We start from the raw sequence: 27,958 nt of genomic DNA on the forward strand, positions 1-27,958 counted from the left end.
TGGGTTTTGAGTATCTCCTGTGGAGGAAACTCCACAAACTCTCTGGGCAAAATACCAAACACTCCTGTCTCACCACTATTATAAACATGCTTCCAAATACATTTTTTTTGTTTTTTTAAGTCATCATTGGTGCACTATAAATTCCAGAGTATTCACAGTGAAAATGAAACAATGCATGACAGTTAAGCAGTCTCACTTCATACTCACCCGTACATAAGAAACTTCTTCACTATATTTCTGGAATATTTTGACTTGCTCAACTCCACTAGGCTATCTAGAAGAAGGAAAAACACATTCAGCTATCTTTTATTTTTCTTGACATTAACACTACCAAACAAGATGCCACTATTTAAGTAATTATTCAGAGCTCACTAGAAATGATGTATTATTTCAGCACAAAGCAAAAAATATTTTAGAGAAAATAACTTGGCTTGTTTTAATGCACCTTAACAACAATGCACAAGCATACAAGTAAAAATAAAAAAATACCTTTCAATTCTTCAAATGTCTCTTGCCTTTGCTTATCATTACCATACTGAATAAAGCACTGGATCACTCGAGTTGAATCATGTGCAAATGCCAGCTGCAGGACACATACATTTCATTATCCTAGGTCATTCATGTCATTACGTACAAAATTTATTTTAATGCATTCTATCTCTGATATAGCTTTATGCCACATGTAACAGATAACTAACTACTCTTATAATTGTCATTACATGTTGCAACAAATTAAATTTTACGTGTTTTTACTGCTTTAGAAGTACTATCAAACAACATACAGAGAATACTTGCAGTTGCTGACAATTAAAAACTGTAAAATGCATCAAATATTTAACACTGAATGAAAACCATGAAATTTTATCTTGTTTTCTCTCATATTCTTTGGAATTTCTGAGTGAGTGTTACTCTACAGTTCCACTTATGCATGGAATACCAAGAATCCCTTTAGAATACAGCAATATTTCACTGCGAATTTGCACATTTCAAGAATTAACAGAAAGACTGTTTAGTACAGTTAACTATCAGGGCAATAACTTCTGTGAAGCAATACCACAAAGCAACAATTGTAATTAACCAAAAGTCTGAGTGGCTGATTTTAAACTTCATTTAACATCGTTTCACTAGATTAAATCTGCTTGGCAAAACAGCCATTCTTACAATAGCCAGCTGATAGGCAAAGCATCCCAGGACTACTGTTCTCAAATTTAAGGGGCAGAAGCAGCCTCTCAACCCTGCTAGTTTGTTTGTTTGTTTTTTTTAAAACGTGGTTAAAATAACATTCCCTGTAGCTTCTACAAAAAAAAGGTTGGTACTATATTATAGCATTTATACTTCACTATTCTTAACACGAACTTTTGTGAATTTGAACCCATTACATGTTTGTTACATGGTATTGATTTTTTCCTTACATTTTTAATTTTTCCTTGAAGCAGCTTTTGTAGTTCATTCATCAACTTTTCCCGCTTCTCCTTATCACATTTCTTTCTACAAGCAGAGAAGTAAAACAGTCTTAATTAAGGAAACATATGATTCAGTTCTATCTATATAATGAAAAGCAAGATGGTAAAAACCAATACGAAATTAGCACCTGCTAATCCACATTTATGCTGACATTAATTAAAGCTGTGACTAGATGTAATTAAGCAGTTTCAGTGCCTAGAAACCAAAACAGGTAATCACACTTCGAAATAATTTTCTTCTGAATAACAATTAAGAAGACTATAAACTTAAATCTACAGTCACAGTTGTTCATGTCACTTAGATACTAGATTCTTAAGTGTCTTATAAGCAAAAGCAGAAAGCACATACAATTAGAGCATACTAGAACTAACTTTTCCTTCTGACATGGGTCCTCAGTCTGAGAATTACACTAGCACAGAGAGATAATATAAACCTCCACATCTAACTGCAAGATCAGATCAAATCAGTATATGTTCTGTGGTTCACAAATCAAAAAACAAGACAACTCCTTAAATATTTTAGCCTAAAATAAAAGTGACACCAATTCAGACATTTCTACATTCCTAGCATTACAGAGCACCACACTTTGCTTGAATCCTCTACAGAACTACACGTAATGTTATGATCTACCCACAGAGTTTCACTGTAGAAATACAGTTTCGTAAAATTACCAAAGGAGAAATAATCTCTTTGCAACTTATGACAATGAAAGAAAAAAAAATCATTACCTTCTAACACTTTCCCATATTTGCTTTGATTTCACAATTATGTCATAATTACTTTTATCACTGAGCTGTCTGCTTTGCTTTAATTCCTTTTTTTTCTTTTTGAAGTCATTCCATTTAGGCTTCTTAGAATCTGACCCTGAAGACAAAAATAAACATATTTTCTATTGTTAACAAGAGTGGAGCAAGGGAATTATTCATCAGAGTGAGCTGTGATAGCTGTTACTTCAGTTCCTAACAAGTCAGGAGCTTTGCCAGCAGTTTCTCAGCTAGCTAATATGAGAGCAGAAATAGTTAATAAGCATGCTAAGCTAGCTATTTCCACTTCTGGAACACTGGAAGAACAAGGCAAACAATGACTTTCCTCAAAGCTCTGTCAAAGGATGCATCACAAACCTCTTCACAGCTTGAATATTGACCCTAGATGCACCTACCACCATGTGACTGCACAGCCCCAGGTAACTTTCCCTTTGTTCTTCATTCCGTCCATATATATACTACTTTCATCTGTCAAATGGAAGGTAACCCCTAAATTAAAGATACATAACCGAAATCTCAGAGAAAGGAAAAAAATTAAAGATTTTTTGCAAGCCTATTCCTTTTATTCAGTCATTTTTTTCTAAACAGCAGGTTTTGCTATACAATAGCTATACCCTGCCACACAGCAAGTTCATTTAGGGCAACTTTCTATGAAGTGCCACAAAATGAGTTAAGAAAAAAACTTCAAGTGTTTTAGTTCTATTCATATCCTGACAGAAGAATTCATCATGTATTACTTTGCTTTCCAGAAGCAAGTGCTAACTATCACTTCTATATGGAACAACACTAGAGATACAGCTTTGAAGTTTTTGGACCTTGAAGCACTGTTCTTTTTCATCTTTGCAAAAACATGCAACTAATTAATTACTTTGCCAGTTCAAAAACCATACTCTCTTTTTACAGAGTGTATTTTAGAATTTCTGTATCACTTGTCCAAAAGTAATAGTGATACTTTGCTTTGATAACACCACCACCATGCAATACATGGCAGGTTTTGCTTATTCTTATAAAAAACATTTAAAGTGGTTTGTTTTAAAAAAAGCTTAATATGAACATTCTGTTGCTATTACGTTTCCAGACAACTAGCACTTTCCATCTGCGAAGCCATTCTGTAAATGTGCAACAGCCACTATACCAGAACACCCAACACTCTTTACCTGTCCTTCGGACGACTAACATTTTTCAAGTGAACTTCAGAATCCACCTTGCAAGATTCCACCTGTCATTTTATGTTGCTGTTTATGTTCAGTCATCCCAGTAGTTTTGCTTGACAGCAAAAGTTCTCATTTATCAAAGTTAAAAAATATATATATTTAAACACTGATAGGCATTTATTAGCCTCTCTTTATATAAGCCCCTCTTTATATAAAGACAAAAATAAGCTGTAAAGTGTATAAAAAATAACAGTTTTTTTTTTTTAAAGAGGTGACTAGATATTTTTCTGTGGTCCAAACTAACATAAAGAAGGATAATCAACTTTGTCTCACAAATGTTTTCATTCCAAATTTTTAGCCAGTACTTTTATGAGACGATTCTATTTCTAAGACAAGTCTATGAACAATTCTGTATTTTTCAGAGTTATGTGGAAACTATCACTTTCATGCTTGCCACAATATTGTCATTAAAATAATCACAGCTTTATGATGGCATATCAGTTATTTAAATTTGCTATTGCATCTTTACTTTTGACTTCCAAGAAAATTCTTAACTGTTGGTTCTCATGACTTTTGCCTCAGGCTTAATCAGGTGAAATAAATTTTTACACAGAAAAGGCTAAATATAAAGTAAATTTGGAGTTTGTCAATTTGGAAAGGCGATAACAAGGTGTGAATAAAAGATTTAGATGAACAATGTGTTTATCAAATCCTTGTTTCCATTGATATCCAGGCTTAAATCTGCTCACCTCCTTCTTCCCCATCCTGAAGTTTCCTCTTCTTTGCAAGGCTTTCTGATTGCTGTTTATTCTTGAACTGTTTGATACTAGCTCTTCCAGGTCTTAAATTTCCTTTCACAAATTTTTTGGAAGTGGATTTAGGCTTTCCCTCCTCATCTCCTTTGTTAAGAAATTTCTTTGGAGGGCCCAAATCTAGTAACAAAAGGAAGGAAAAAAAAAAAAAAGAAGTTAAAACATCACCCCAAAGTTCAAAATAACAAATTACAATTATAAAAAGCAGCAGACTACTTTATAATATGTAATACCAAACACATATATAGTAACAATTCTTTCTTGCTTCTCAAAGCCAGTATTTTGTTTAGTTTAGTTTTGTTTTTTTTTCAGTCCTTGGGTCCTCCAGTTTTCCCAAGAAATTTTGCCCAGGCGTTATTTTCCAGCCTGCAGCATAATAGCCCAGACATAAAAAGGATTATTTTAAATTAGGGACATCAAAGTCACCAGTCCTACAATCACCTGTTCAGTTTTAGGTCAAAGCTGTTTTGACATCAGTTCTAACCATTTTGTTAGTTATGTCAGAACTAACAGAACAGAGCAAGTATTGAAGGATATTTTCTCCATCCTAATTCATAGCACTTCACATACCCTAGTTTCAACTAAGACTTGCTTCTTAATGTGGGAAAGCAAAGACCAGAATCAAAAAGTTAGCAATGTGAAATTTTTAACCAACAAATATTTTAGGTCAAACAAATATAGCTGAAGGGTTTGCAATCCAATCTCCTTCAATAATTTCTGCTTCGTTTTTTCCAGTTTATTGACCTTACGATCAGCATAGTTTTGAATGCAACACAGAATCAGACTGGTTTAGGTTGGAAGGAACCTCTGGAGGTCGTCTTGTCCAACCCCCAATATACAAGCAGTAATGCCTACAGTGAGCAGTCCACAGCCATGATCAGACTGCTTTTGAAGACCTCCAAGGAGGGACACCCTGGACAACCTCTTCCAGTGCTCCATGCAGAGCGAAAAAGTGCTTCCTGATGTTTAGATGGAACTTCCTATGTTCCAGTTTGTGGTCACTGTCTCTTGTTCTGGCACTAGGCACTACTGAAAAGAGCATGTCTCCATCCTCTTTGCACCTTCCCTTCAGGTGTTTATACACATTGATAAGATCCTCCTGAGTCTTCTCTGCTCCAGGCTGAACAATCCCAGCTCTCTCAGTCTGGCCTAACAGGAGAGGTGCTCCAGTCCCTTGATCACCTTGGTGGTTGCCCTCCACTGGACGCTATCCATTAGGCCCATATCTCTCTTGTATGTGGGAGCCCAGCACCGGACACAGTACTCCAGGTACAGCCTCGCCCATCCAGAGTACAGGGGAAGGCTAACCTGTCTTGATCTGCTGGAAATACTTGCCCACCTCTCCAGCCTGTTGAGGTTTCTCTGGATGGCAGCACAGCCCTCTGGTGTATCTGCCACCCATCCTAGTTTTGTAACACCTGCAGACTTGCTGCGGGTGCACTCTGCCCCACCATTCAGATCATTAGCGAAGGTGTTAAACAAGACTGAATCCATTATTGACCCCCGGGGTGTTCTGCTCATTACTGGCTTCCAACTAGAGTTTTCACCACTGACCACTACACTATGCGCCCTGGCATTCAGTCAGTTTTCAACACACCTCATTGTCTGCTCATCCAGTACACATACATCAACTTCTCTATGAGAATCAGATGGGAAACGGAGTTTAAGGCACTACTGAAGCCCAAGCAGAAAACACCGCCTTGTCTGCCAGGCCAGCCGTTCCGCTTGGTCAGGATTTACCATAAAGCTCACGCGTGCTGGTGCACAGCCACCCCCCCACGGACGAAGCCTTACCATTATCTCTCTTGAACTTCCTCCTTCCGTGCAGCGCCTTCCCACGAGGTGCCTTTCCGCTCCTCGCGGCCGGCTTCCTTTTACCCCTGCCTTCCATCGCAACGCAGCTGCACACCACACGAGAAGCGGCGTTAGCGGCCGGACCGACCTGCACCGCCCCCGGGAGCCGGCACCGAGTCCCCCCTGCGCGGCGCGGCCACGATCGCACCCGGGGCGGCGGCCACGAGGCTGAGCCGTCCCTGGGCGGCCGGTGCTTGTCCGGCAGCGGCACCAGCTCGTGCCCGGCCGGCTCCCGGCCCCCCCAGGACCCCCCCATCCCGCCGCCCCCCCGCCCCCCCCGCTCACCGCCGGCCCCGCCGCTGCCCTCACGCCGCCCGCACCGCCGCCTGCCGCCCGCGCCTTACGCCACCGCGCGACAGCGTGAGGCTACCGGCCGTAAAGCGCCGCCCGGCGCGGTGGCGGTGCGCAGCACGGGGGCCCTTGACCTACGTCAGGGGGAAGCACTGGGCAGTCCCTGGCAGGGGATAGGCAGAGGGGAATTCCGCCGCTGTGCGCCCGGTGCTTCAGACGTTAACGCTGTGCCCGACAAATTCACGTGAAAAAATAAGAGAAGGAGTGTAGTTTGAAGCTTGGCTTAAATCGAGGGGCGTACACAAGAGTGCTTGCTCCCAGCCAAAGGCTTTGCATCACTGCTTGAAAAAGTGTCTGTAGGGCATAGAGTCACAGAATCGTTAAGGTTGGAAAAGATCTCTAAGATCATCTGGTCCAACCATCCCCCCCCACCACTGTCACCCAATAAACCATGTCCCTAAGCATCATGTCCAACCTTTCCTTGAACACCCCCAGGGATGGTGACTCCACCACCTCCCTGGGCAACCCGTTCCAATGCCTGACTGCTCTTTCTAAGAAGAAATGTCTCCTCATTTCCAACCTGAACCTCCCCTGGCACAACTTGAGGCCATTCCCTCTAGTCCTGTCACTAGCTATCTGTGAGAAGAGGCCGACCCCCAGCTCCCCACACCTTCCTTTCAGGTAGTTGCAGAGAGCAATGAGGTCTCCCCTGAGCCTCCTCTTCTCCAGACTAAACAACCCCAGTTCCCTCAGCTGCTCCTCACAGGACTTGTGTTCCAGGCCCTTCACCAGCTTCGACATGCTCCAGGGCCTTAATGTCTTTCTTGTACTGAGGGGCCCAAAGCTGAACACAGTACTCAAGGTGCAGCCTCACCAGAGCAGAGTACAGGGGGACGATCACCTCCCTGGTCCTGCTGGCTACACTATTCCTGATCCAAGCCAGGATGCCTGGCTTCTTGGCCACCTGGGCACACTGCCTGCTCATGTTCAGGTGAGCATCAGCCAGCACCCTCAGATCCTTTTCCTCTGCACAGCTTTTGAGCCACTCTCCCACAAGCCTGAAGCACTGCATGGGGTTGTGACCAAAGTGCAGGACCCGGCACTTAGCCGTGTTGAACCTCATCCCATTGGCCTCTGCCATCAATCCAACCTGTCCAGGTCCCTCTGCGGGGCCTTCCAACTCTCTGGCAGATCAACACTTCCCCCCAGCTCGGTGTCATCTGCAAACTTACTGTGGGTGCACTCAATTCTCCTGGACTTGTGACAGTCCAGGTGGAGCAGCAGGTATCTAACTGTTTCCACCTGAACTGTGGGGGTTTCTTCTGCTTCTTGTCCCAGAATTCCAGGTCGGGAGGCTGAGTACCCCAAGGATAAGTGGTCTGGCTAGTAAAGACAGATGCAAACAAGGTGTTTAAGTCTCCACTCAACTTATCTTTTTTTTTTTTTTGTGGTTTCTTTTCAAGTACTAAGACCCGTGAGATCAATTAAGGCATTAGAAAATGCATTGCTATGTTCAACTTGATTGCTATAATATGAACACCTCTCAGAGAAAAAAGCAGTGAAACATTTGAGTTTCAACCAGAGATTTAAAGTCATGATGAATGCACATTCAAGCATTCATCTATTTTACAAAATAATTATTGGTCCCTTAAAATTCTTCAGGTACCTTACAACAGCCTGTAGTTGTCAATGATAATTATTGACCTAATCAGGTCTCCAGGATATGTTCAGAGTCAGTACGGATGTTCTCATGTCCATTTTTTTTTAAATCTCTTTTCTAGATTCTGTTTTGATTCCATGGAGATAAAAATAAAGAACCAAAAGATGGAAATTCAGAAAAATGAATTTGCCATTTGTGTACACTATATGTAATAGTGAAATTCAGTATTATCAGTCCATGTCTCTACCAGGAGCCTGATCTCAAGAGCCAAATTTACATTCAGATTATTTTAAAATTGTGACTGACTTGCATAATTGTGTATTATCCCTTGAACATGAGGTTTCCAATTTTATATCACAAACATGGTTTCGGATCCCTTGGAAGATGTGTCAACACCCTTGAACTGCCTTTCAAATCATTATCTCTCTCCACACTTCCTCCAGAATATGAAAGGTGTTTTTGTTGTTGTTTTTAGTCTTTCTTGCCATAATAGCACAGAACTCTGCACTGCAAACACACCCATTTGCACCTCTGCTTCTCCATTTGCAGTGTGCCAAGAACCTCTTCTCTGGACCATTTTTAGGCACTGCAGGAAGAATTTAGAACAGAACAGAACAGAACAGAACAGAATAGAAATATATTATCATGTTTCTACCCAGAAGGTTCTGTAAGCTGAAAACAGTGCATTGTACAGCTTAAGGGTAGGCTCCTGAACACTCAAAATCACCAAAGCTTCAAAGCAGGAAAGAAGATACTGGAGATATTCAAAAGCTGTCTTGGAGATACTCAGAAGTCATTTGGACATGGTCCTGGACAAGCAGCTCTAGGTGGCCCTGCTTTAGCAGGGAGGTTGGACCAGATGATCTCCGCAAGTGCCTTCCAACCTCAACCATTTTGTAATTCTGTGATTCCGTGAAAATGTTAGATGATAGGGAAATGAAAAAAAAAAAAAAAAAAGATTGCTACAAGTAATTCACAATGTAAAGTTTTTGCCCACAGAAAGGAAAAATCTTTTGATATATAGATGCTTTTTAATGACATCCAGATCAACAGGAGGCATTACAAATCTATAAGCTGAATTCAGATTTCATATACTCCTGTCATATTTGCTGAGGGAAAACCTGCCAACTTTTGGAAAACTCTGAACTATATAGCTGCCTGGTATTTGGATTAGGACATTCATGGATTTGTTGCTTTTTGTCATAAAACAATAAAACCAATAAACAGTACAGAATAAATTTAAAAGGATAGAAACCTAATAATCAGGTATTGCCTCAGGTATCTCATTACAGAGCTTGTACAGGTTAGAATGGTAATTTGTTATAATTCCATGCAACAAACTATATTAAATACTATTCATATGTGTATGAGTGTAAAAAAAAACAACAGTCTTTTATTGTACAAATTACATTTTTATACAGGAAACTTGTCATCTGCTGTATTAAATGCTACTGGAAATGTCCTGTTGGGACAGTTGAGACAATTACATTCAGACACTAACTTCAATGGCTTCACAGTCTTAGCCATGAAGTTCATGTTGCATTTACAAGTTCCACAGTTTTAGGGACTACTTTTGATAATCTAATAAACTATCTTTAAATGGCTATTGTCTTGGAAAAATAAGAAAAAAAAACCCCTAAACTGTTTTTTAATTACTTTCAGAAGGGGTCCTTAGCTAACAAGGTCTTTTGATCAATGTTGTGTGTTACTTCTCAAAAGAAGGGTCAGCCTTGGTGCGGCTTTTCATTCAGACCAGCCTTGCAACAGCATGTGAAGGGCTAGCAGGTGATTATGTTTTGCTAGAGGTATCATTGCAGTTATGTTTGTGATAGTAAAATTATGTATACATTTCCATAACAGTTCTCACAGAGATACAAAAAAATGAAAGTCTCACATTCTATCATACTTTTTTTACTTCACTCTACGCTGAAGTAATTTACAGATGTGTCCTATTACACTTCTGTATGCTTGGAGGAATCTCAGAACATTTGCAAAGTATATGCAAGATGATTTCTGGTTCATGGCTCAAAATGAAACAAATTAAAAAGCCCATATATAAAGAGAAAATTGAAATATTTAACACTACTCTGGTGAATGAGAATAAAAACACCTTACATTGAAATTTCTGGAAATATATGCTGAATGTTTAAAGCATGGACACAACACACTGCTGGCAGATCTGATATATATATCATCACGAGGTAGGTTTTGTTCAATAACCTAGCATGTTGTTAAGAATATAAAAAAAAACATGAACTAATGTCAGCTTGCTATAAAACAAATTAAAATAAATACAAACAAATACTTTTTGATCTTTATCAAATGAACCTTCTGGAATAAAGTTGTAAATGTCATAAATGTAATAAAAGTCATAATCGTGAGTGCAAGCTAAATTTCAGTTAAAAAAAAAAAGGAACTACAATATTCCCTTATCATGCTAATCACTTTTTTATTGTTGTTATTATTACATACACGTACAGTTACAATTGATTTTACACAAAGACCAGTAGGTGTACTAGGTACTGGACAGATTTCAGTGTTGTTGGTTGCTCAGCTTGGTGAGAATCTCATTTCTGTTTTCATATGCCATATTATGCTATGTTCTAGTCATACCTAAAATGGATGAAAGAATAAGATAGTTATAATAAAATACACAGTTCTTTGACACCTTACAGAATTAGCTAAATTAACAAAGTGAATAAATTCTAATACAGCTTTTCTTACTTTACTCTGAAGAAAAAAACTATTGACAGCTTTTTAATATTTAATATGGACTTTTGTGAAATGAGAAGTATTGTAAACACAACACTCAGCCAATGTATGGCAGAGAAGTCATGTGCTTGGAATGTGTGCTTGGAATAAAACTTTGTGCTGTTACTGTATTTAGTAAATACAGTGTGTTTTCAAATTTATATTGTAACTCTTTTCATCTATATCTGCAGCATTGCAACGGGTGTAAAATCCAAATCCACAGCAGCTTATTTTACAAAGGCAGTGCCTTTTTTTCTGCTTACATGTATACCAGTGCAGGCCACTGTCTTTACAGAAATGAGTCTACTCTAGTTTATTTTTGCCTTATGCTATAGAATTAGTATGGAGTTGTTCTGAGTGAGCCAAAAATGGTACAGAAATAGGTATTTGAATCAGGCACACTATGAGGCAGTGATATAGAAAAGAGTTGGGCTGTTTGTGTCAGCTATGTACTTCCTTCCCCCTTGAAGAACTTGTGGAAGCTTACGCGAAATCTAAATCAAGTATTTCCCACCATGCGTGACAATTTGCATGTCCTAGTTTAAAATACAGGTTATACTTTATTTTTTTAAAACCTTATGAATGCTTTTAAAGTTATGTTTATAAATAAGCACTTTTCTTTTGGGAAGTCTTCTTTGTCACTGCTTTTTCAACTCTTCAGCTGAAAAACTCAGCTATGGGAAGGCAGGGACAAAACGAAGAAGGATCAATAAACAAACAAGCAAACAAAACTATAATGAAGACTCACAGGGGAAACCTGTTAAGTAAAGTTAGTGTGTTACAGTAGAATTCCACAATGAAGCGCTCTAAGAATTAATATATACAAGAAAAGCAGTCTGAACTGTTGAACTGAATATGGTTAATTGACTAGCAACCACAAAATCACACACTAACATTCTTAAATTTAATTTTCCAATTAGAATACAACTTCATATAACTTAATTCTGTGTAACATATATCTTCACTGTTTTCCCCCATTCTCTTTCAATCAAGTATTAGTATACTGAAAGTGATTTCTACCGTTAATGTAAATTAAAAGCTCTCAACAAAAACTTCTTTTGCTTCTAAATGAGTAGACTTCTGAATGACTCTTCAAAGACAATAAAATGACTATGCAATAGCTGCAGAGTATGTATGGCAATTTTAGAAGACTGGTTAGCTTATTTATTCTCATCCCCACAAAAAGCTTTTAGATCTGAAACCTATATTAAGCAAACCATAAGCCTAAGCAAACTAGATACTGTCCATGTCACAGGGTAAATCTGAGGAAATTCCAGTACACAATTTCGCTTATAATTATTGCATGTATTTAATGAACAATCTTTTTTATAAGGCATGTTTATATATTTGAACAATATTTTTCTCACAAATCATTTTTTTTTTCTTTTGGAAGAATTTATGGTTCCTTCCTCCCACTTGTTTTGATCTGTAATTAATAGCTTTGTTTGTTTGTTTGTTTGTTTTTCCCCAAAAAATACAGTGGTTTAGCAACCTCTAATGAAGATCCCTGCTCTATTGGAAAAAAATTGCAGGAGGTGCGTTTTTTTCCTCTCCACATGTTTAATATATAAAAGACAGGTCCTTCACGTCCAAGAGCAGTATTGATATCTGTACTTAGCGTTGTGCTTTGCAGCATACTGCTGATTCCTTTAGAGTCCCAGTAATGCAAATCACACAACAGGAAATAGCAAAAGATTTAAAATCTTATACATTAGTTTGAATAAATACATATCTACTATTTTGTCACAGCAGTAAATCAAGACAGATCTTAAATATATTTATTCTTCTATTTGCTATGCAGCCTAAATAGAATAATGATTGATATAAATAACTACTGCTAATACCAAACAAAAATACACTCACACAAGTTCAAAACCTTTTTTTCTATAGTAGGTGTATTTTGCTTTCTGTCATACAAGACCTGACCACTCTACTTTGATTCATTAAATACAGTGTTGTATTTTAGTCAAAAGCATTTCTTACCTAAAAAATGGATTCTTCAAATCAAGAGTGTTACCAGATTTAAATCCTGTCTGGTCCACCATAGCTATAATCTGAATATCATAACTTTGTCTGCATCAGAAATAACAGTATAAAAAGGAGATAATGGAACTAAATTATAGTTAAAATTGTAATATCTTGTGTGAAAAATATCAGTGTAGTCACTGTCTGAATAATTACCATTTAGTATTACAATCAAACAGAATTTATTTATCAGTGCCAGGGCATGATTTTTTAACCATATCTAAAGAAGAATAATTTATAAGACGCGTAACTGATATTTAGTGTTTGCATCTGAAAAAACATCATCATTTTACATTATGGTATTCAGTAGTGAAAGATCTTTTTCTCTCTCTCAAACAGAAATACTATAAATTTCTACATTAGCTGAGTACGTCGTCATGATCAAAAATATCTTATTGGCCAAACACCATTAGGTTCAGTCTTTTTATAATCCCAGGTTTCATCTGAAAAGATATTCTTCACATACCTTTTTGCAAGAAACCAAATTCCTGAAATGTAAACAGGACTGACAGAACAATGGAGAACATACAAAAAGGCTGAAGCTGGCCAAAGCTTCTCTAACACAGAACTGCAAGTGCAGAATTACATAAAGGTGATATCTTGATTCTAGAAACAAATTAGCTTTGTAGTGGGTTTTAGCTCTGTGTGAAAACTTGGTTTAACTGCTCATTCTAAATCTAGCAAGGTCAGTAGTGCAGGTGTCTCTGAGCCATGCTCAATTGTAGATATGCCTTACATATTGACATGTTTACAGCAGTAGCTGTGTGATCATTTTGTGGCATACAGTGCTTCTTTTGTATATTTAAATACTGAATAATTTACTTTTGAAAGAAACCTATGAAGACCTGTATTTGTTATTGGCTCCATGAGGAGTTCCTAACCAGATGTTGGCATTTGCCAAATGTCACATAAAGCATTAGTTGCTTGTATGACTGAAGAGCCTTTGAGTATTTCCTTCTTTACCCCCCCCTTCCTCACCTCTGCCCCCCCCCCTTTTTTTGGGGGGGGGGGGGAGGGAGGGGGGCAGAGGCAGGGAAGGGGATTCACCTTCCTATATAGAGAAGGTTTTGGTTTGTTTTCTATTAAACCCACATATATACGTAGGCAAACCAGGCTGCAACTTGTGTGGTCCAGTCTCTTGACAATAATTTCCAAAGCAAAGTATTTGAGTGGAGTTTCCAAATGTGATTGATAGCAGAAGCAGAAGAAAAGCACTCTGGTGAGGAAATATGCCCTTCCAAAAGCAGTCATTGTCATTAGCCTCAGTGGAAGGACTAAGAGCATGCGAAAGCACTATTAAAGAGGGCAGCTTGTCTACAGGATTTTTTTTTTCTCCTCAGAATTACAAAATGTAGTGGATTGGGAATCAACCCCACTTCTTCTTATCTCTGCATGGAACTTGGTGGGAGATGAGGGATGTTAGGACTTCAGGCAAACAACTAGGCTGATGACTTAGACATTACACTAACTGAAAAAAAGGTGTGAAAAATGATTGGACATGACCTAAGAAAACTGTTGTGTGTGATAAGAGAGCTGCCAAAAGTTATAGGTAGCATTGTGAGGGATGGCAGGATTTCACGGGTGTTTGTGGAGGAATTATGTGAGAAAGAACATTACACAAGAGACCTTTAGGTGAGTAGAGTCTTGCAAGGCCAACAGTGCTTATGTGGATTTATCAGTTGGATTTATAATAAACATGGGTACAAGCATGCTGAAAATTAACTGTTATTGTTTGTGTATCTCTAACACTCAAAATCTGCTTAGGAAACTTTTACACTTACCGTTTATTTGCAACAAACAAGACAGTGCCTGAGAGAGTTTCCCCTTCTTTAGCAAAGAGGGGCGTCTGAAGAAGGCAGCGTACCTGATACCAGTGAGTGAGAGGTTCTGTTGGTGCAGTTGACAACCAAACAGTTACCCTAAAACAGAAGAGAGGAACTATGTAGAATGACTCTCCAATCTTCTTTCAGAAATGATTATATGTATGTGGCTTTTCATAACTGCTCATAATGAAGTTTAAACTCTATTACAGTCAATGGGGCAAGTAATTCTATGGAATCACTCCGTAGTGAAGAAATAGTGAAGAATTTGTCTGGAAATTGATACTTTAGGCCTTAATTTCTTTCTTGGCTCATGCTGTGCACATCAACACAAGACCTGGGGACCAATTATGCAGATTAAAAAAAGAGACTCTTCAGACTCCTATTCTCTCTTCTTTCTATGCTCCCAGGACAGGAAATATTGATTTCTCTCCCATTTCACCACTTAGATCGTAGAATCTTGGAATGGTTTGGGTTGAAAGAGTTTCAAATAAAGATCATCTAGTTCCAGCCCCCCTGACGTGGGTAGGGACACATTCCACTGGACCAGGTTGCTCAAAGCCCCATCCAAAGTGGCCTTAAACAGTTCCAGGGAGGGGGCATCCACAGCTTCGCTGGGCAACCTGTTCCAGTGCCTCGCCACCCTCTGAGGTGGCGATTCCTGTAGTAGATTTCCTAATAGAAATCTACTCTCTAAGAAATTACAGGAAAGAAAGGTTGCTCCTGAACATGGCAATAGAATTCTTTGCAATGCTAGTTTTACCCTTAAAAACACTGCCCAAGAAGCTTCTGTATCTAGTTTTCTCTTGGAAAACATATTACAACAATTTTCCTGAAAGGGGTTGTAGGTATATAGAAAAGCATAACACAGGTCCTAGTGTTGTGAGTCTGATCCACTGAGATTTCACATGCTAAAGCAAAGAACTTCTAGAGTTCTAGCAACATGAAAGAGGTGCTGTTTAATCAATTTTCTACTGCAAAATTGAGGCCTTCTCAGCTGAGGATTTCAGTTAGTTCCTGTAAGTCTGCAATTTTGTCTATTGTTTTACATCATGTGGAGTTTCTAAAGCTTCTTTTAGGATTAAAACTTTTACTATCAGTTGTTAAAATAAATATAAATGCCATATCATTTTTCTCTTTTAATGGATATACTATTCTGAATTCTTGTAAAACTTTATTTCAAAGGCTAATAAAGGGCACTTATCTACACAAATAAATAAAAGTGCATTTTAAAATATTTTGAAAAAATTTACCTCATCTAAAACTAGACCTATTTAACTGGAAAATAAATCTTATCTAAAAGCTAAATATAGTGAACAGAAATCTATATACTGACTACCTAAGTTTAGCTAATTTTCCCCTACTTCCTATACGAGTTGTCCCCATTTTGAAATAAGTACCTGGTGCTGCAATGAAAATTTTTCCCAAGCCTGGTGAAATTTTCTCCATTTCCATTCTGTCAATTGCAACTTTCAATCAGCTCTCATTTTTGCCCACAAACAAGACCAGCACAAATAAGAAAATCCACCTCATATTTGAATGCTGCTTCTTTACTTAAAATGTAAAATGTAAAAGTATATAATATTATGAAGAAACAGTACCTTGTGGAACAGTATAAACATAAGCATCTTGACCCTCAACAAAATCACTACTGTCTGAGTTTGCTGCTCAGTTACCATATTTCTTGTTACCTCTAGAAGGCATTATTTTAAAATAACAATGGGCATGGATAATTACATTATAAACCAGCTCTGCAACAGATATACTTCTAATTCTGGCACATTGTATGAAAGAAGTACTCACAGTGACCCTACAAATGCCACATCAAACCAGAAGGCCAGGCCATGTATTAGTCCAGACTGCATCATTTGGAAAACAAAAGGGATTTCCACTCTATAGGAGAAAAAAATAAAATGAAAATCAAAATGCTGCAAAAGTAATTTCCAAAAAAACAGTAGTGGAAACAAAAATCCATCAGAAATATATTAGTGAAACCTACCCTACATTAATTTATGTATTTCCATTCTTAATCAGTTTATGCCTCGATTTTCCATATATTAAAAAAAAGTTCTTTTTCTCTATATCAATAGAACTCACCAACGGCACTGATTTGGCCTTATTTGGTCATAGAATCAAACATGTCACTACGTATGTGTTACTGCATCATTTGTTACATCACTGCAGGATGTTACAAATACAGCAGTTCAGTCTTTCCAATGGAAAAATTCTTATTCCCAGTGAGGGATTTGGATTTAGTTTTGAACAGTAAAATGCTCCACTACAAATTTAACAAACAGCTCTACTACTGGAATCAAAAGTTAAAATTGAGCTACCCAAGCAAGAGCTGGAACATTTTCACTTCCAAAAGAAGTATTACTGGCTATGCAGTTTTACCCAAATCTCACCCACTGTTGCAGAAACATATAAAACTAGCATTCAGGTAGAACATATTAGTCCTCCTGAGAATGACTGAAATAAGTCAACACTAGCCAGCTGAAACTGGAAAGCAGATCTCCAGCTGTCTCCCCCTTTCACAATTCCTCTCCCTCACTAGACCATGCAATTAGTTAGGAGTCATGTTGAAAAATAAGCAGTTCAGAGCTTCAAAGACAGTCTGTGATATCTTCCTGTGATGACAATGTCTTGCAAGTACTTGTGGTACTCCCTCAAGTTCTCCCATAAGATACATTTTATTTCTCTAAGGTACCAAGGACGAGGTACCAATTTCTCTCTATAACTCTGGGACACAAGGAATGTAGGTAAGTGCAAATATAAGACCTTCCAAGTAAAGATTTGAAGGATTTCTGGAGAGAAGAAAAGAGGTGCAACTGGCCCCTCTTACACAAGAAATGTTGTAAACAAAAAACAAAAACACGCAAACAAACAAACCAAAACCAACAGCAAACAGATACACAAGAGCTCAGCAAAGTGGCTTGTGATGACACCATCTTACCCAGAACATTTGAGGTCTTTTAGGATGTCCGGCTGGAAAAACAACTACCTTGCCACTAGATTTAAAGATTCAAATGTATCCTAACAGACACAGCTTGGCAGCAAACTGACTTCTAGAGTCCAGTTTATCCCTTTCAATAAGAATCTTCTAAACTTCTTTACTGTTTCACAGGCTCACAGACTTCTCTGCTAACAGTAGACAAACCATCCTGCAGACGAATGTTCTGGTACATTACTAGAGGTGTACTAACCATCCTGGCATGCCACCTTCCCTGCTCCACACCCACTGCTAATCAAAACTTTCTCTGTCTCCCATCATTAACCATCAAAAGCCAATCACAAAAAGGAAAAAAAGAGTAGGTTGCTGGTGTCTGCTAACCGATGCAAATCTTCCTCGGCAGCTTCTGTGAAGTTAATGGTGTACTTCACTGTCTGGGCCATCAGAATTCTCATGTCAAAAGTATCCTAATGGGGGAGAGAGGAGAGGAGGAAAAGGTAGTATGTATTACCATTCAGTTTTGTCAGCATATATACTTGTTATCTGTTAAACAAAATGGGAAGAAGACACAAATCAAACTTAACCCCAATAAACTCATTTTAAATGTTTCTTTTTTTTTTAATTTTTATTTTTAATGGCCCTGAAAACACTGTTAGATATGAAAATTCTCCATCATCATCAGGATTTAATACACTTGATATCTTATGTTAGCTATTTGATAGCAAAGAATGTTTTATTAAGCCAGCAACAAAAACAAACAAACAAACAAAAATCTGTCCCCACATTGCTTTGATAACTTCTAAAAAATGCTGTGATTTTTTTGTTCTTATTTTTTATTTTATTAAGGCACACATTTTGATGTGCTCTTATGCACTGCACAGTTGGATAAACCCAACTAAGAGACTATGAAAAGACTTGAAAATTAAATCGTGAAATATAGGAAGCAAAATTAATGCAGACTGCCTTCTAGAAACATGTTAAGAGCAGACAGTCAGCAAATGGAACATTTCCTTACATTTTTCTTTCTTCAGTCACATGCACTAACCCTAATCCATTACTGTTCACAACCACTTTGACAAGTAAAGCAAAGCCTTAACATAAATGCTTATATCACATCCTCCTGAATGAGAATTGAAATATATCTATAGAATAAGAGGAAATCAAAGAGATACATGAATTTTTAAAAGAAAAAACAATTTAACGTGGCTTTTATTGATACGTAACTTTATGATCTCCAAGGGAAGAAAATGCCAAAAGCCAATCATCAATTCATATGGGATGGAAATACGTACTTCAATTCTACAGATTACTCCATTCTCTAATTGAAAGCCAAAGAACCAGCACTGAGATGACCATGCTATAATCAAAAATATGGCTGAAATCTACGAATACAAATGAGAGAGTTTTCTTATTTCACATAGTAAAAGCAAGAGAGTGCAAAAGGTGGCAGCAGTAGTCTGATGGTCTTTCCAGATTACTCCATGCAACAGCAGCTATACCTCTATCATTATTTAAACTAGTTAGCATAAATCCAGCCCAAATTTGCTGCAGTCAGATTTCTGAGAGCAGAACTTTACATTGTGCCTATACTAAAGCATTAAACTGGGCTGTGGTGGTGGGGTGACTGTTTTGCTTCATGTTTTTTTTTTTTTTTTTTTCCAAAGAGCTCAAAGAAAGAGAGTGGCAGGGGCTAGATACAAGTTACCCATGAAGAAAGTATATTTAAATATTTTAAAAGGTTGTTTCATAATGCAGAAATGTGTTTGTTTGGACGCTTTCCATTTTGCTTTAATTTATGGATCAGAGAAAGGAAGGGAAAATCCAAGGTCAAGTTACTTGTTTAAGAGAATGAAAACTGAGGGAAGCTAGTTGCATGTTAGGAAAACAGATGTGTTCACATGCTGTGGTTCCCTAATGCATGCATATCTCTAGACATCTGTTACTTACAGCAAAACCAGGAATATCACATATAGTTGTTAACCTCTGGCAGCAGCTCTGTTCACAGTTCTCACAGAGTGTGTTGCTGGCTCTCTATTCAGCAGCCACAGAGCTCTGTTAAACAGCGAGTCTATGGTACATATAGGATTTTGTGGAGAGAATAAGGTAGGAATAAGAGAGGGAAAAATGTGAAAAGTAACCCCCAGACAAACAAACCTACCACAATAGGTTGTCTGAAATACTCATCCACAGCTGCACTGCGCAGACTGGACAAATTGACCCCATAAAAGCACTCTTGGTACCTAGAAACAGTAACACATTTTTAAATTTTTAGTGGAAAAATGGTTTTCTGGGCTCCAAGCAGACCCAGGAAGAGTAACTGTAAACAGCAGGTGAACTACAGCTGGCCACATCTTTCCCTTTTTCCATTTTGCCAACAGACAAAATAGCAGCCCTCCTCAGTTTACATTCCCTATGATACAGGCCTTCTAGCCAGCACAGTTAGGTGACCTGACCCCCTCAAGCAGACATTATGTAGACATTTCACACTTCATTTCTGAAAAAAAAACCGACAAAAAAAAAACCGACAAAAAAAAAACCACATGGAAAGCAAAGAACAGGGATTAGACTGAGGCAGTCTTAAACTACTTTTGCAAACTTGATCTATTCCAGAAATGGGGGTGGACCTCATGCAGATAAAAGTGGTGCTCAGTTTGCCTATATTACAGGTCCGTTGCTTTTTATTGATATGAAAGGGGAAAATAAAGGTCATCGTATATCAACTGAAAAGAGGAAACAAACAAACAAACAAAACCCTATTTTTATCTTACAAATTTTTGCAAATGTTCATTTAATGTACGTACAGGCTGCTCCCAGTATGAATTTTGAAATTAAAATACATGTCTGCAGAAATCATCCCAGACCCTGGGTCTAATCAACTCACTGAAAATTTTAACAGGTATCTTTAACCCCCAGATAGCATAAACAAAATGGGATAGAAAGGGGAAACTGCAAGAGAGCTCAATTTCTTGTGATGGAAGTGTCATAAAACCATGGCAAACTTTCTTCTGAGTCTTTGGAAACACCTAAAAAGGGAAACCTTGAATGTCTGTTCTCATTGTTAAAACATCATACAATTCCTAAGCTATCATTACTTTTTTCAAAGTGGATGAGGAAGTCTAAACCAATCTGGCAACACCCATTTAGGACTGATAAATTCTACATTACTAGTTCTGTGCTAATTGCATAAATGGAAGATGCTCAGGTGACTACAGCTGAGAAAGTATTGTTAAGGAAGGAACTCAAATAAGCACAACAGCAGAAATCACCTCACACCAACTGCAAGTGATCTTTTACTCTTACCCATATGTTTGCTGCACTGTGTAATTGAGTTGCATATTTATTACTGATGAAAAACAGACAAAATGCACATTATTTGTAACCACTTGCTGTATATTTATGCTTTGTATCTTTCTATCTTGGCAAGATTTTTCACAACAAAAATAGCAGTCTGCTCTTCTATGGTAGACTATATATTATAACACTTCTAAGAATGATGTAAATACAAATTAAAACACAACTCCAAAGCACAACAGTAAGCCAAACTACAGGCCTGAAGAGAAATAACCTACTTATGTCATAATTACTATTACAATAATTACAATTCTAAGAGTATGAGAAAGATGTAACCTTTCCTTTGTACAGTAAACAGGCTAAGCTATCTGCTGCACCTAGCATTAAATCACACACTATGATTTTTCATTATTATTTTGAAGACTTTTCCAAGGTCCTGGTGCCTTTACCACAGGCAATTTCAAACTGCAAATCCAGATATTTCTTTCAGTCTTTTGGCAAGTATTATCATCCAGTTGGTTCCAGAAACATGTCCAGTCTTTAAGACACAGGGATATGCAGTTAGCTAGATAAGAAATCATTTATTAGACAAAAATATGTCTTCTGTTCTGGGTAACAAAACTGGACAATGAATTGAGGCTGTATTTTGAAGACTGGAATTCACAGCGTACAAAAATTACAGCCTGTCAACAACTAGTTCCTGACAGTACACTTCAAACACCCAAGAAAGCCCAGAAAGTGCTGTCTGAAGTAGGACTTTTATAGTTTGGGATCTACCAAGAGTCCCAGTCTTTTTAATATTAAGAACATGAATGTCCTAGAGTGGTGTTGAAGCAGAACTGCTGCACTCTTACTCAAAAAATGTTGATCCCACATTTGATTGAAGACATTAGAAGCACTAATGTTTTGGTCTGTAGAGCACTCACTGGGCATATATCCATCCAAAACTACAACCATATGGGATGACAGAAGGATAGATAGAAGGACTGATAATGTAGTCCTCTGCATAGGGAACATTTCAAGACAGCTATAAATTATATTGTGAGTGCACAAACTAGGAATATATCAAACAGAACCTGATATAAAAGGAGTATCACTATAGGTAATTGTGTCACACTTCTGTGGTTAATTTGGTTGATCCATTCTCATCAAAAATCAAACGGAGGTAACACAAAGATCTATCAAAAATGAGAGACATCCTTCTGCAAAGATGGGTGAAGGAGAGACTGCAATACTTTGTGATTTAGATACCAACCTGACTGCTCTCACAATTACGAAGTATTACTACAGCTTGTGATAATAATGATAAAAACATTGTTGGTGTGAAGAGAAAGTAGTTACTAGGGAAGACTTGAGTGATCTGTTTTCCACCTTTCTCAGAAAGCCTTGCAGTAGTTGACATATAATTCATCTGATTAAACGCAGAATACTGGAGATGCTTAGAAAGCAACTGGACTTTTGCTGAAATGTTATTTTTTCCTCATAAGAATATCACTGCTAATGTTTCCCCCTATATACAGCACAGCAACAGCTCAACAGTGGAGAGTTGCAGTGGGACATTTCAAGGCAAAAAGAGTGCAACTGCTAGTTGAAGCTGAAAGAAAAATTCTGGTGGACGAAGTAACTACCAAACTGGAAATTGTTCAGGACACAGGAGTTAATATTTGTTCTCTGTGATGACACCCAAGGAGTTGTTGCCATGCACAAACAGCTGGGACTTGAAGAAATAAAATAATCACCATCTACAGCATACTGTACTCTGGTATAGCAAAGGAAATACCACCAACTGATTTACAGACAACTATTTCTCACAATAGATGCTCCATAGAGTTAATTTCTTTTTTTTCTTCCAGCCAGCTCTAGCACTTCCTGAGAGATCTTCCAGGTTTGCACAATAAACAGTACGGCTCTAGTCCAGAGAAGTAATGAAGGAAAATATAAAAGTATTCTCTTCCAATACGGCCAGATACTATGCATCCCTCTAGGCTGAATCAAATAACTGATTGAATTTTTAAACTCTACTGAACCCTGGGTGATAAACAAATAAAATAACATAAATAATCATTACCAAAAATTGGCTCTGGAGTAGTGTTCCATGTACAGCTGCTCATCACAAAAAGGAGCGAAATGAATTTCACTAAACGTTGGAAACATCATTCCTAGTAAACAAAAGACAATATAAAGTAGCAAGGCATAGTCCCACAGGCAACTCTATAGGAATGTCTTAACTACTTAAAACCACCAGTTCAAGTATCTTAACATTTAGTTTTATTAGCATAGGGATTACTGATATATGAATATGTTAAAGCATTAAGTAAAACAAACAAACAAACAAAAAAACAATACTTCATAAAGTCTTCATAATTTATGGTCCTATATTAATTATTTGAATATTTTAGTTCCCTTCAAATGAAGCAAAATGCTAGCTATTAAATACCTTCTCAATGTTCTCTAGAGGAATTATAGTGGCTTTTTTTGCTTACTCAATAAATACAATATTTGTGTGAGGAACTTTCATTATAGTTCAGACCTGATCTCAAATTAAATTGAGGATGGCCCTTCATCTGGCTTGGAGGCATCATCAAGGTTGTCGGCCTATGCTCTGCCTCAAAACAGCTTACACAAAGAAAAACAGATGGGTCATTATCATAGCAGACTCCCTTCCGAATAAAACAAGAGGCCTAACATGCAGACCCGACCCACTTCATATGGAAGTCTGCTGCCTCCATGGGGCCTAGGTTAGAGATGTGAGGAGAAGCCTTCCTACCCTGGTGCTACCCTCAGATTATTATCCATTATTGATTTTTCAGGTAGACAGCAATGAAATTCCAACAAGTCCAAGGGCAATCAAGAGAGACTTCAGGGCCTTGGGACAACTGGTTAAGGGATCAGGAGCACAAGTAGTGTTCTACCCTAACCCTCCAGTTGCAGGGAATGAGGAGGGGAGAAAGAGGAAGAGCCACCAGGTGAATACCTGGCTCCAAGCCTGGTGTCACCAGCAGATCTTTGGGTTTTTTGATCATGGGTTGTTTCACACAATAGCAGCCCTACTTGTAACAGACAGGGTATACCTGTCTCGAAGAGGGAAAAGGAGTTAGCAGGGCTCACTGAAAGCTTTAAACTAGATTTGAAGGGGGAAATGCGGGGCCAGCGGCATATGTGAACTTGGACAGCCACCAAAGTCTTACTGCTTTGGTAGGCAGAAAGCCCTGGGAACATGGCAATTAAGAGAAATTTGGGAAAGCACCGAAATACTGTTTTTGTAATATAAGTGCTACCGTGAGATTGCTTAACCTTGGGCAGCGAGAAAGTAACAAAGTGCATGTAGGCTGTATGCTGTTGCTAGGAGGTTTCCATGGTATTGTCCTATCTCCGGACGGATACAAAAGAGCAGAGGTAGAGACAATAAAAAAACTCTTTTCCTTTGCTTGAAACTTGCACCGGAGTCTGTGCGTTCATTGCCACAGGGAAAGGGATAAAAACAGGCTCACTAAATATAAGCCTGGGGACAGTATGCCAATGGTTGTGGGATGGTGTGCTACCAAGGTCCCCCTGTCTGCCATCCCAGTGGAAGCAGGTGATGGAGAAACAGGCAACAGCAAAGACACGAGCTTTTCTAATCCATACTGATGGATTAGAAATCACAGAAGTGCCTAAGAACGGTCACATAGGAGTTAGGGTTTCTACCCCCCAAAAGTTGATGGGATCATTAGCCAAACTGAAGTGGAAACCAATGCATGCAGTGTGAGCAGCAAAAAGGAGGAGCTAGAAGCCATTGTGCAGCAGGAAAATTATGACATAGTTGCCATCACAGAAACATGGTGGGATGATTTGCATAACTGTAGTGCTGCAATGGATGGCTTTACACTCTTCGGAAGAGATAGGCTAGGAAGGAGAGGTAGTGAGGTAGCCCTGTATGTTAGGAGTATTTTGATTGTCTTGAACTTAATAATGGGGACGATAGGGTTGAGTCTTTATGTGTAAGAATCAGGGGGAAGGCCAATAAGGCAGATGTCACAGTGGGAGTCTGTTATAGACCACCCAATGAGGATAAAGCAGCAGATAAAATATTCTATAAGTGGCTCAGAGAAAGTCTGATAATAGCCAGCCCTTGTTCTCATGGAGGACTTCAACTTACCAGATGTCTGCTGGAAATACAATACAACAGAGGGGAAACATTCTAGGAGGTTCCTGGAGTACGTGGAAGATAACTTCCTGACACAGCTGGTGAGTGAGCCAGATAGGGAAGGAGCTCTGCCGGACCTCTTGCTTGTGAACAGAGAAGGACTTGTGGGTGATGTGAAGGTTGCAGGCCATCTTAGGCATGGCAATCACAAATGAATAGAGTTTTCAATTCTTGGAAAAGTAATGAGGGACGTTAGCAGAATTGCCACCTTGGACTTCCAGAGGGCAAACTTTGGCCTGTTTAGGAGAGTGGCTTGTAAAGTCCCTTGGGAGGCAGTCCTGAAGGGCAATGGAGTCCAGGAAGGCTGGACACTCTTCCAGAACAAAATCTTAAAGGCGCAAAAGCAGGCCATTCCCATCTGCCTAAAGGTGAGCTGGTGAGCAAGAAGATTGGCCTGGCTGAACAGAGAGCTTTAGCTAGAACTCAGGAAGAAAAAGAAAGTTTATGACCTTTGGAAGAAGAGACAGGCCACTAACAAGGACTACAAAGATGTCATGAGGCTATGCAGGGCAGAAATTAGTAGGGCCAAAGCCCAGCTGGAAGTTAGTATGGCTAATGCCATTAAACACAATAAAAATGCTTCTAAAATTACATTAGCAGCAAAAGGAGGACCAAGGAGAATCTCCATCCTCTATTGGATGTGGGAGAAAACACAGTGACAAAGGATGAGGAAAAGGCTGAGGTATTTAAGGCTTTCTTTGCCTCAGTCTTTAGCAGTAAAGTACTCCATGTACTAAGCCCCCTGAGCTGAAAGATAAGGACAGGTAACAGACTGAAGACCCCATGATCCAAGAGGAAATTATTGGTGACCTGCTAAACCAATTAGGTGCACACAAGTCTATAGGGCCAGATGGGATCCACCCAAGGGGACTGAGGGAATTGGCAGAAGTGTTCACCAAGCCACTTTCCATCATTTATCAGCAGTCCTGGCTATCCAGAGAAGTCCCAGTTGACTGGAGGCTCGCAAGTGTGAAGCCCATCTACAGAAAGGGCTGGAAGGAGTACCCAGGGAGCTACAGGCCTGTCAGTCTGACTTTTATGCTGGGGAAGGTTATGGAGCAGATCATCCTGAGTGCCATCAAATGGCACATACAGGACAACCAGGTGACTGGGCCCAGTCAGCATGGATTTATGAATGTCAGGTCCTGCCTGACTAACCTGGTCTCCCTCTATGACAAGGTAACACACTCAGTGGACGAGCGAAAGGCTGTGGACGTTGTCTACCTAGACTTTAGTAAAGATTTTGACACTGCTTCTTGTAGCATTCTCCTGGAGAAACTGGCTGCTTATGGCTTGGATGGGTGTACGCTTTGCTGGGTAAAGAACTGGCTGGGTGGCCAGGCCCAAAGCGTTTTGGTGAATGGAGTTAAATCCAGTTGGAAGACAGTCACTAGTGGTGTCCCCTAGGGCTGAGTACTGGGGCCAGTTCTCTTTAAAATCTTTATCAATGATCTGGACGAGGGGATCAAGTGCACCCTCAGTAAGTTTGCAGACGACACCAAGTAGGGCATAGTGTTGATCTGGTTGAGGGTAGGAAGGCTCTACAGAGAGGTCTGGTTAGGCTGGATCAATGGGCTGAGGCCAACTCTATGAAGTTCAACAAGGCCAAGTGACAGGTCCTGCAGTTGGGACACAACAACCCCATGCAGCACTATAGGCTGGGGGAAGAGTGGCTAGAAAGCTTCCTAGAGGAAAGGGACCTGGGGGTATTGGTCAATAGCTGTCTGAATATGAGCCAGCAGTGTGCTCAGCTGGCCAAGAAGGCCAACAGCATCCTGGCTTGCATAAGGAATAGTGTGGCCAGCATGACCAGGGAACTGAATAACCCCCTGTACTCAGCTCTAGTGAGGCCACACCTCAAGTACTGTATTCTATTTTGGTCCCCTCAATACAGAAAGCTTTGGACATGCTGCAGCATGCTGGAGCATGTCCGAAGATGGGTAACGAACGTGGTCAAGGGTCTGGAACACAAGTCGTTTGAGGAGTTGCTGAGGGAACTGGGGTTGTTTAGCCTAGAGAAATACGTATCAGGGGAGACCGTATCTCTCTCTACAACTAACTCAAAGGAGGTTTTAGTGAGATGGCGGTTGGTCTCTCCTCCCAAGCAACAAGTGATAGGACAAGAGGAAAAGGCCTCAAGTTGTGCCAGGGGAGGCTTAGGCTGGATATTTGGAAGAATTTCTTCACTAAAAGGGTTGTGAACATTGGAACACGCTGCCCAGGGCAGTGGTTGAGTCACTGGAGGTATTTAAATCATGTGCAGATGCGTTGCTTTGGGACATGGTTTAGTGGTAGACTAGACAGTGCTAGGTTAACAGTTAGACTTGATGATCTTAGAGCTCTTTTCCATCCTAAATGATTCCATGATTCTATTCTATGATTCTAAATTGCTGGGTATGTTTTTTGTCGAGATCAGAACTGCTGTTAATGACTGAGATGGTAATGTATATGTCACTCTTAAGCCTTTATCCAGGAAACTCATAGCACTTAGGAATAAATATTATACATAAATAAAAATCCTACAATCATAAAAATATATCCTCTTTTTTCTTTTTTTTTTTTTCTTTTTTCCCTCCAGTTAATGAAATTGAGGAATGGAGAATTTTATTTACAGTGTGGCAAATTATTTACAGAGCAGGGAGTTAAATCCTGATCTATCGGTTTGCAAGAATTCATTTTTATTGGGAACTCAAATTCAAATTTTTTTTGAATGTGGCTCAGAAAACCACAGGAACTATTTTCCATTATTTTCAGTGGACAGTGCTTCAGACTAACTAGCAGCTTTAATAGAAGCCCTTGTATTCTACAGTGTATTCTAAGCATCTTATAGCTTCTATAAGTGTGGTTGTTGTGAACTACATTTGAACATACTTCTTCAGCTGCTTGTTTACCTGGTACAAAACATGATGAATACCTGAAGGGGAGGACAAGTAAAG

General features: G+C 39.0%; 2 protein-coding genes across 7 annotated transcripts in view; both read right to left on the reverse strand.

The window, feature by feature from the left end:
- Window positions 1–7,666, reverse strand: part of PUM3 (pumilio RNA binding family member 3) — a 28,651-nt gene extending 20,985 nt beyond the window's left edge. Inside the window, exons 1-7 of one of the 2 annotated variants that reach the window (XM_040541462.1) lie at window positions 7,572–7,666; window positions 5,989–6,095; window positions 4,132–4,314; window positions 2,193–2,328; window positions 1,413–1,488; window positions 490–583; window positions 208–274 (exon numbers count right to left, since the gene is read on the reverse strand). In XM_040541462.1, the coding sequence (XP_040397396.1) occupies window positions 208–274; window positions 490–583; window positions 1,413–1,488; window positions 2,193–2,328; window positions 4,132–4,314; window positions 5,989–6,085 (653 nt within the window). In that variant the 5' untranslated portion in view covers window positions 6,086–6,095; window positions 7,572–7,666. Of the gene's footprint in view, window positions 1–207; window positions 275–489; window positions 584–1,412; window positions 1,489–2,192; window positions 2,329–4,131; window positions 4,315–5,988; window positions 6,096–6,333; window positions 6,585–7,571 lie in introns of those variants that run through there. The other variant, XM_040541461.1, reaches the window with a different exon arrangement.
- Window positions 7,667–10,434: 2,768 nt separating this feature from the next.
- LOC121061753 (histone-arginine methyltransferase CARM1-like) overlaps window positions 10,435–27,958 on the reverse strand; it is a 74,950-nt gene continuing 57,426 nt past the window's right edge. For 4 of the 5 annotated variants that reach the window (XM_040541075.1, XM_040541077.1, XM_040541074.1 and 1 more), the window contains 7 exons: window positions 22,905–22,995; window positions 19,704–19,785; window positions 17,927–18,012; window positions 16,399–16,488; window positions 14,557–14,694; window positions 12,734–12,823; window positions 10,435–10,612 (listed from right to left, as the gene is read on the reverse strand). In XM_040541075.1, the coding sequence (XP_040397009.1) occupies window positions 10,603–10,612; window positions 12,734–12,823; window positions 14,557–14,694; window positions 16,399–16,488; window positions 17,927–18,012; window positions 19,704–19,785; window positions 22,905–22,995 (587 nt within the window). In that variant the 3' untranslated portion in view covers window positions 10,435–10,602. Of the gene's footprint in view, window positions 10,613–12,729; window positions 12,824–14,556; window positions 14,695–16,398; window positions 16,489–17,926; window positions 18,013–19,703; window positions 19,786–22,904; window positions 22,996–27,958 lie in introns of those variants that run through there. The other variant, XM_040541076.1, reaches the window with a different exon arrangement.

This window comes from Cygnus olor, chromosome Z (assembly GCF_009769625.2).
Source record: "Cygnus olor isolate bCygOlo1 chromosome Z, bCygOlo1.pri.v2, whole genome shotgun sequence".
In the NCBI taxonomy this organism is placed as follows: Eukaryota; Metazoa; Chordata; class Aves; order Anseriformes; family Anatidae; genus Cygnus; species Cygnus olor.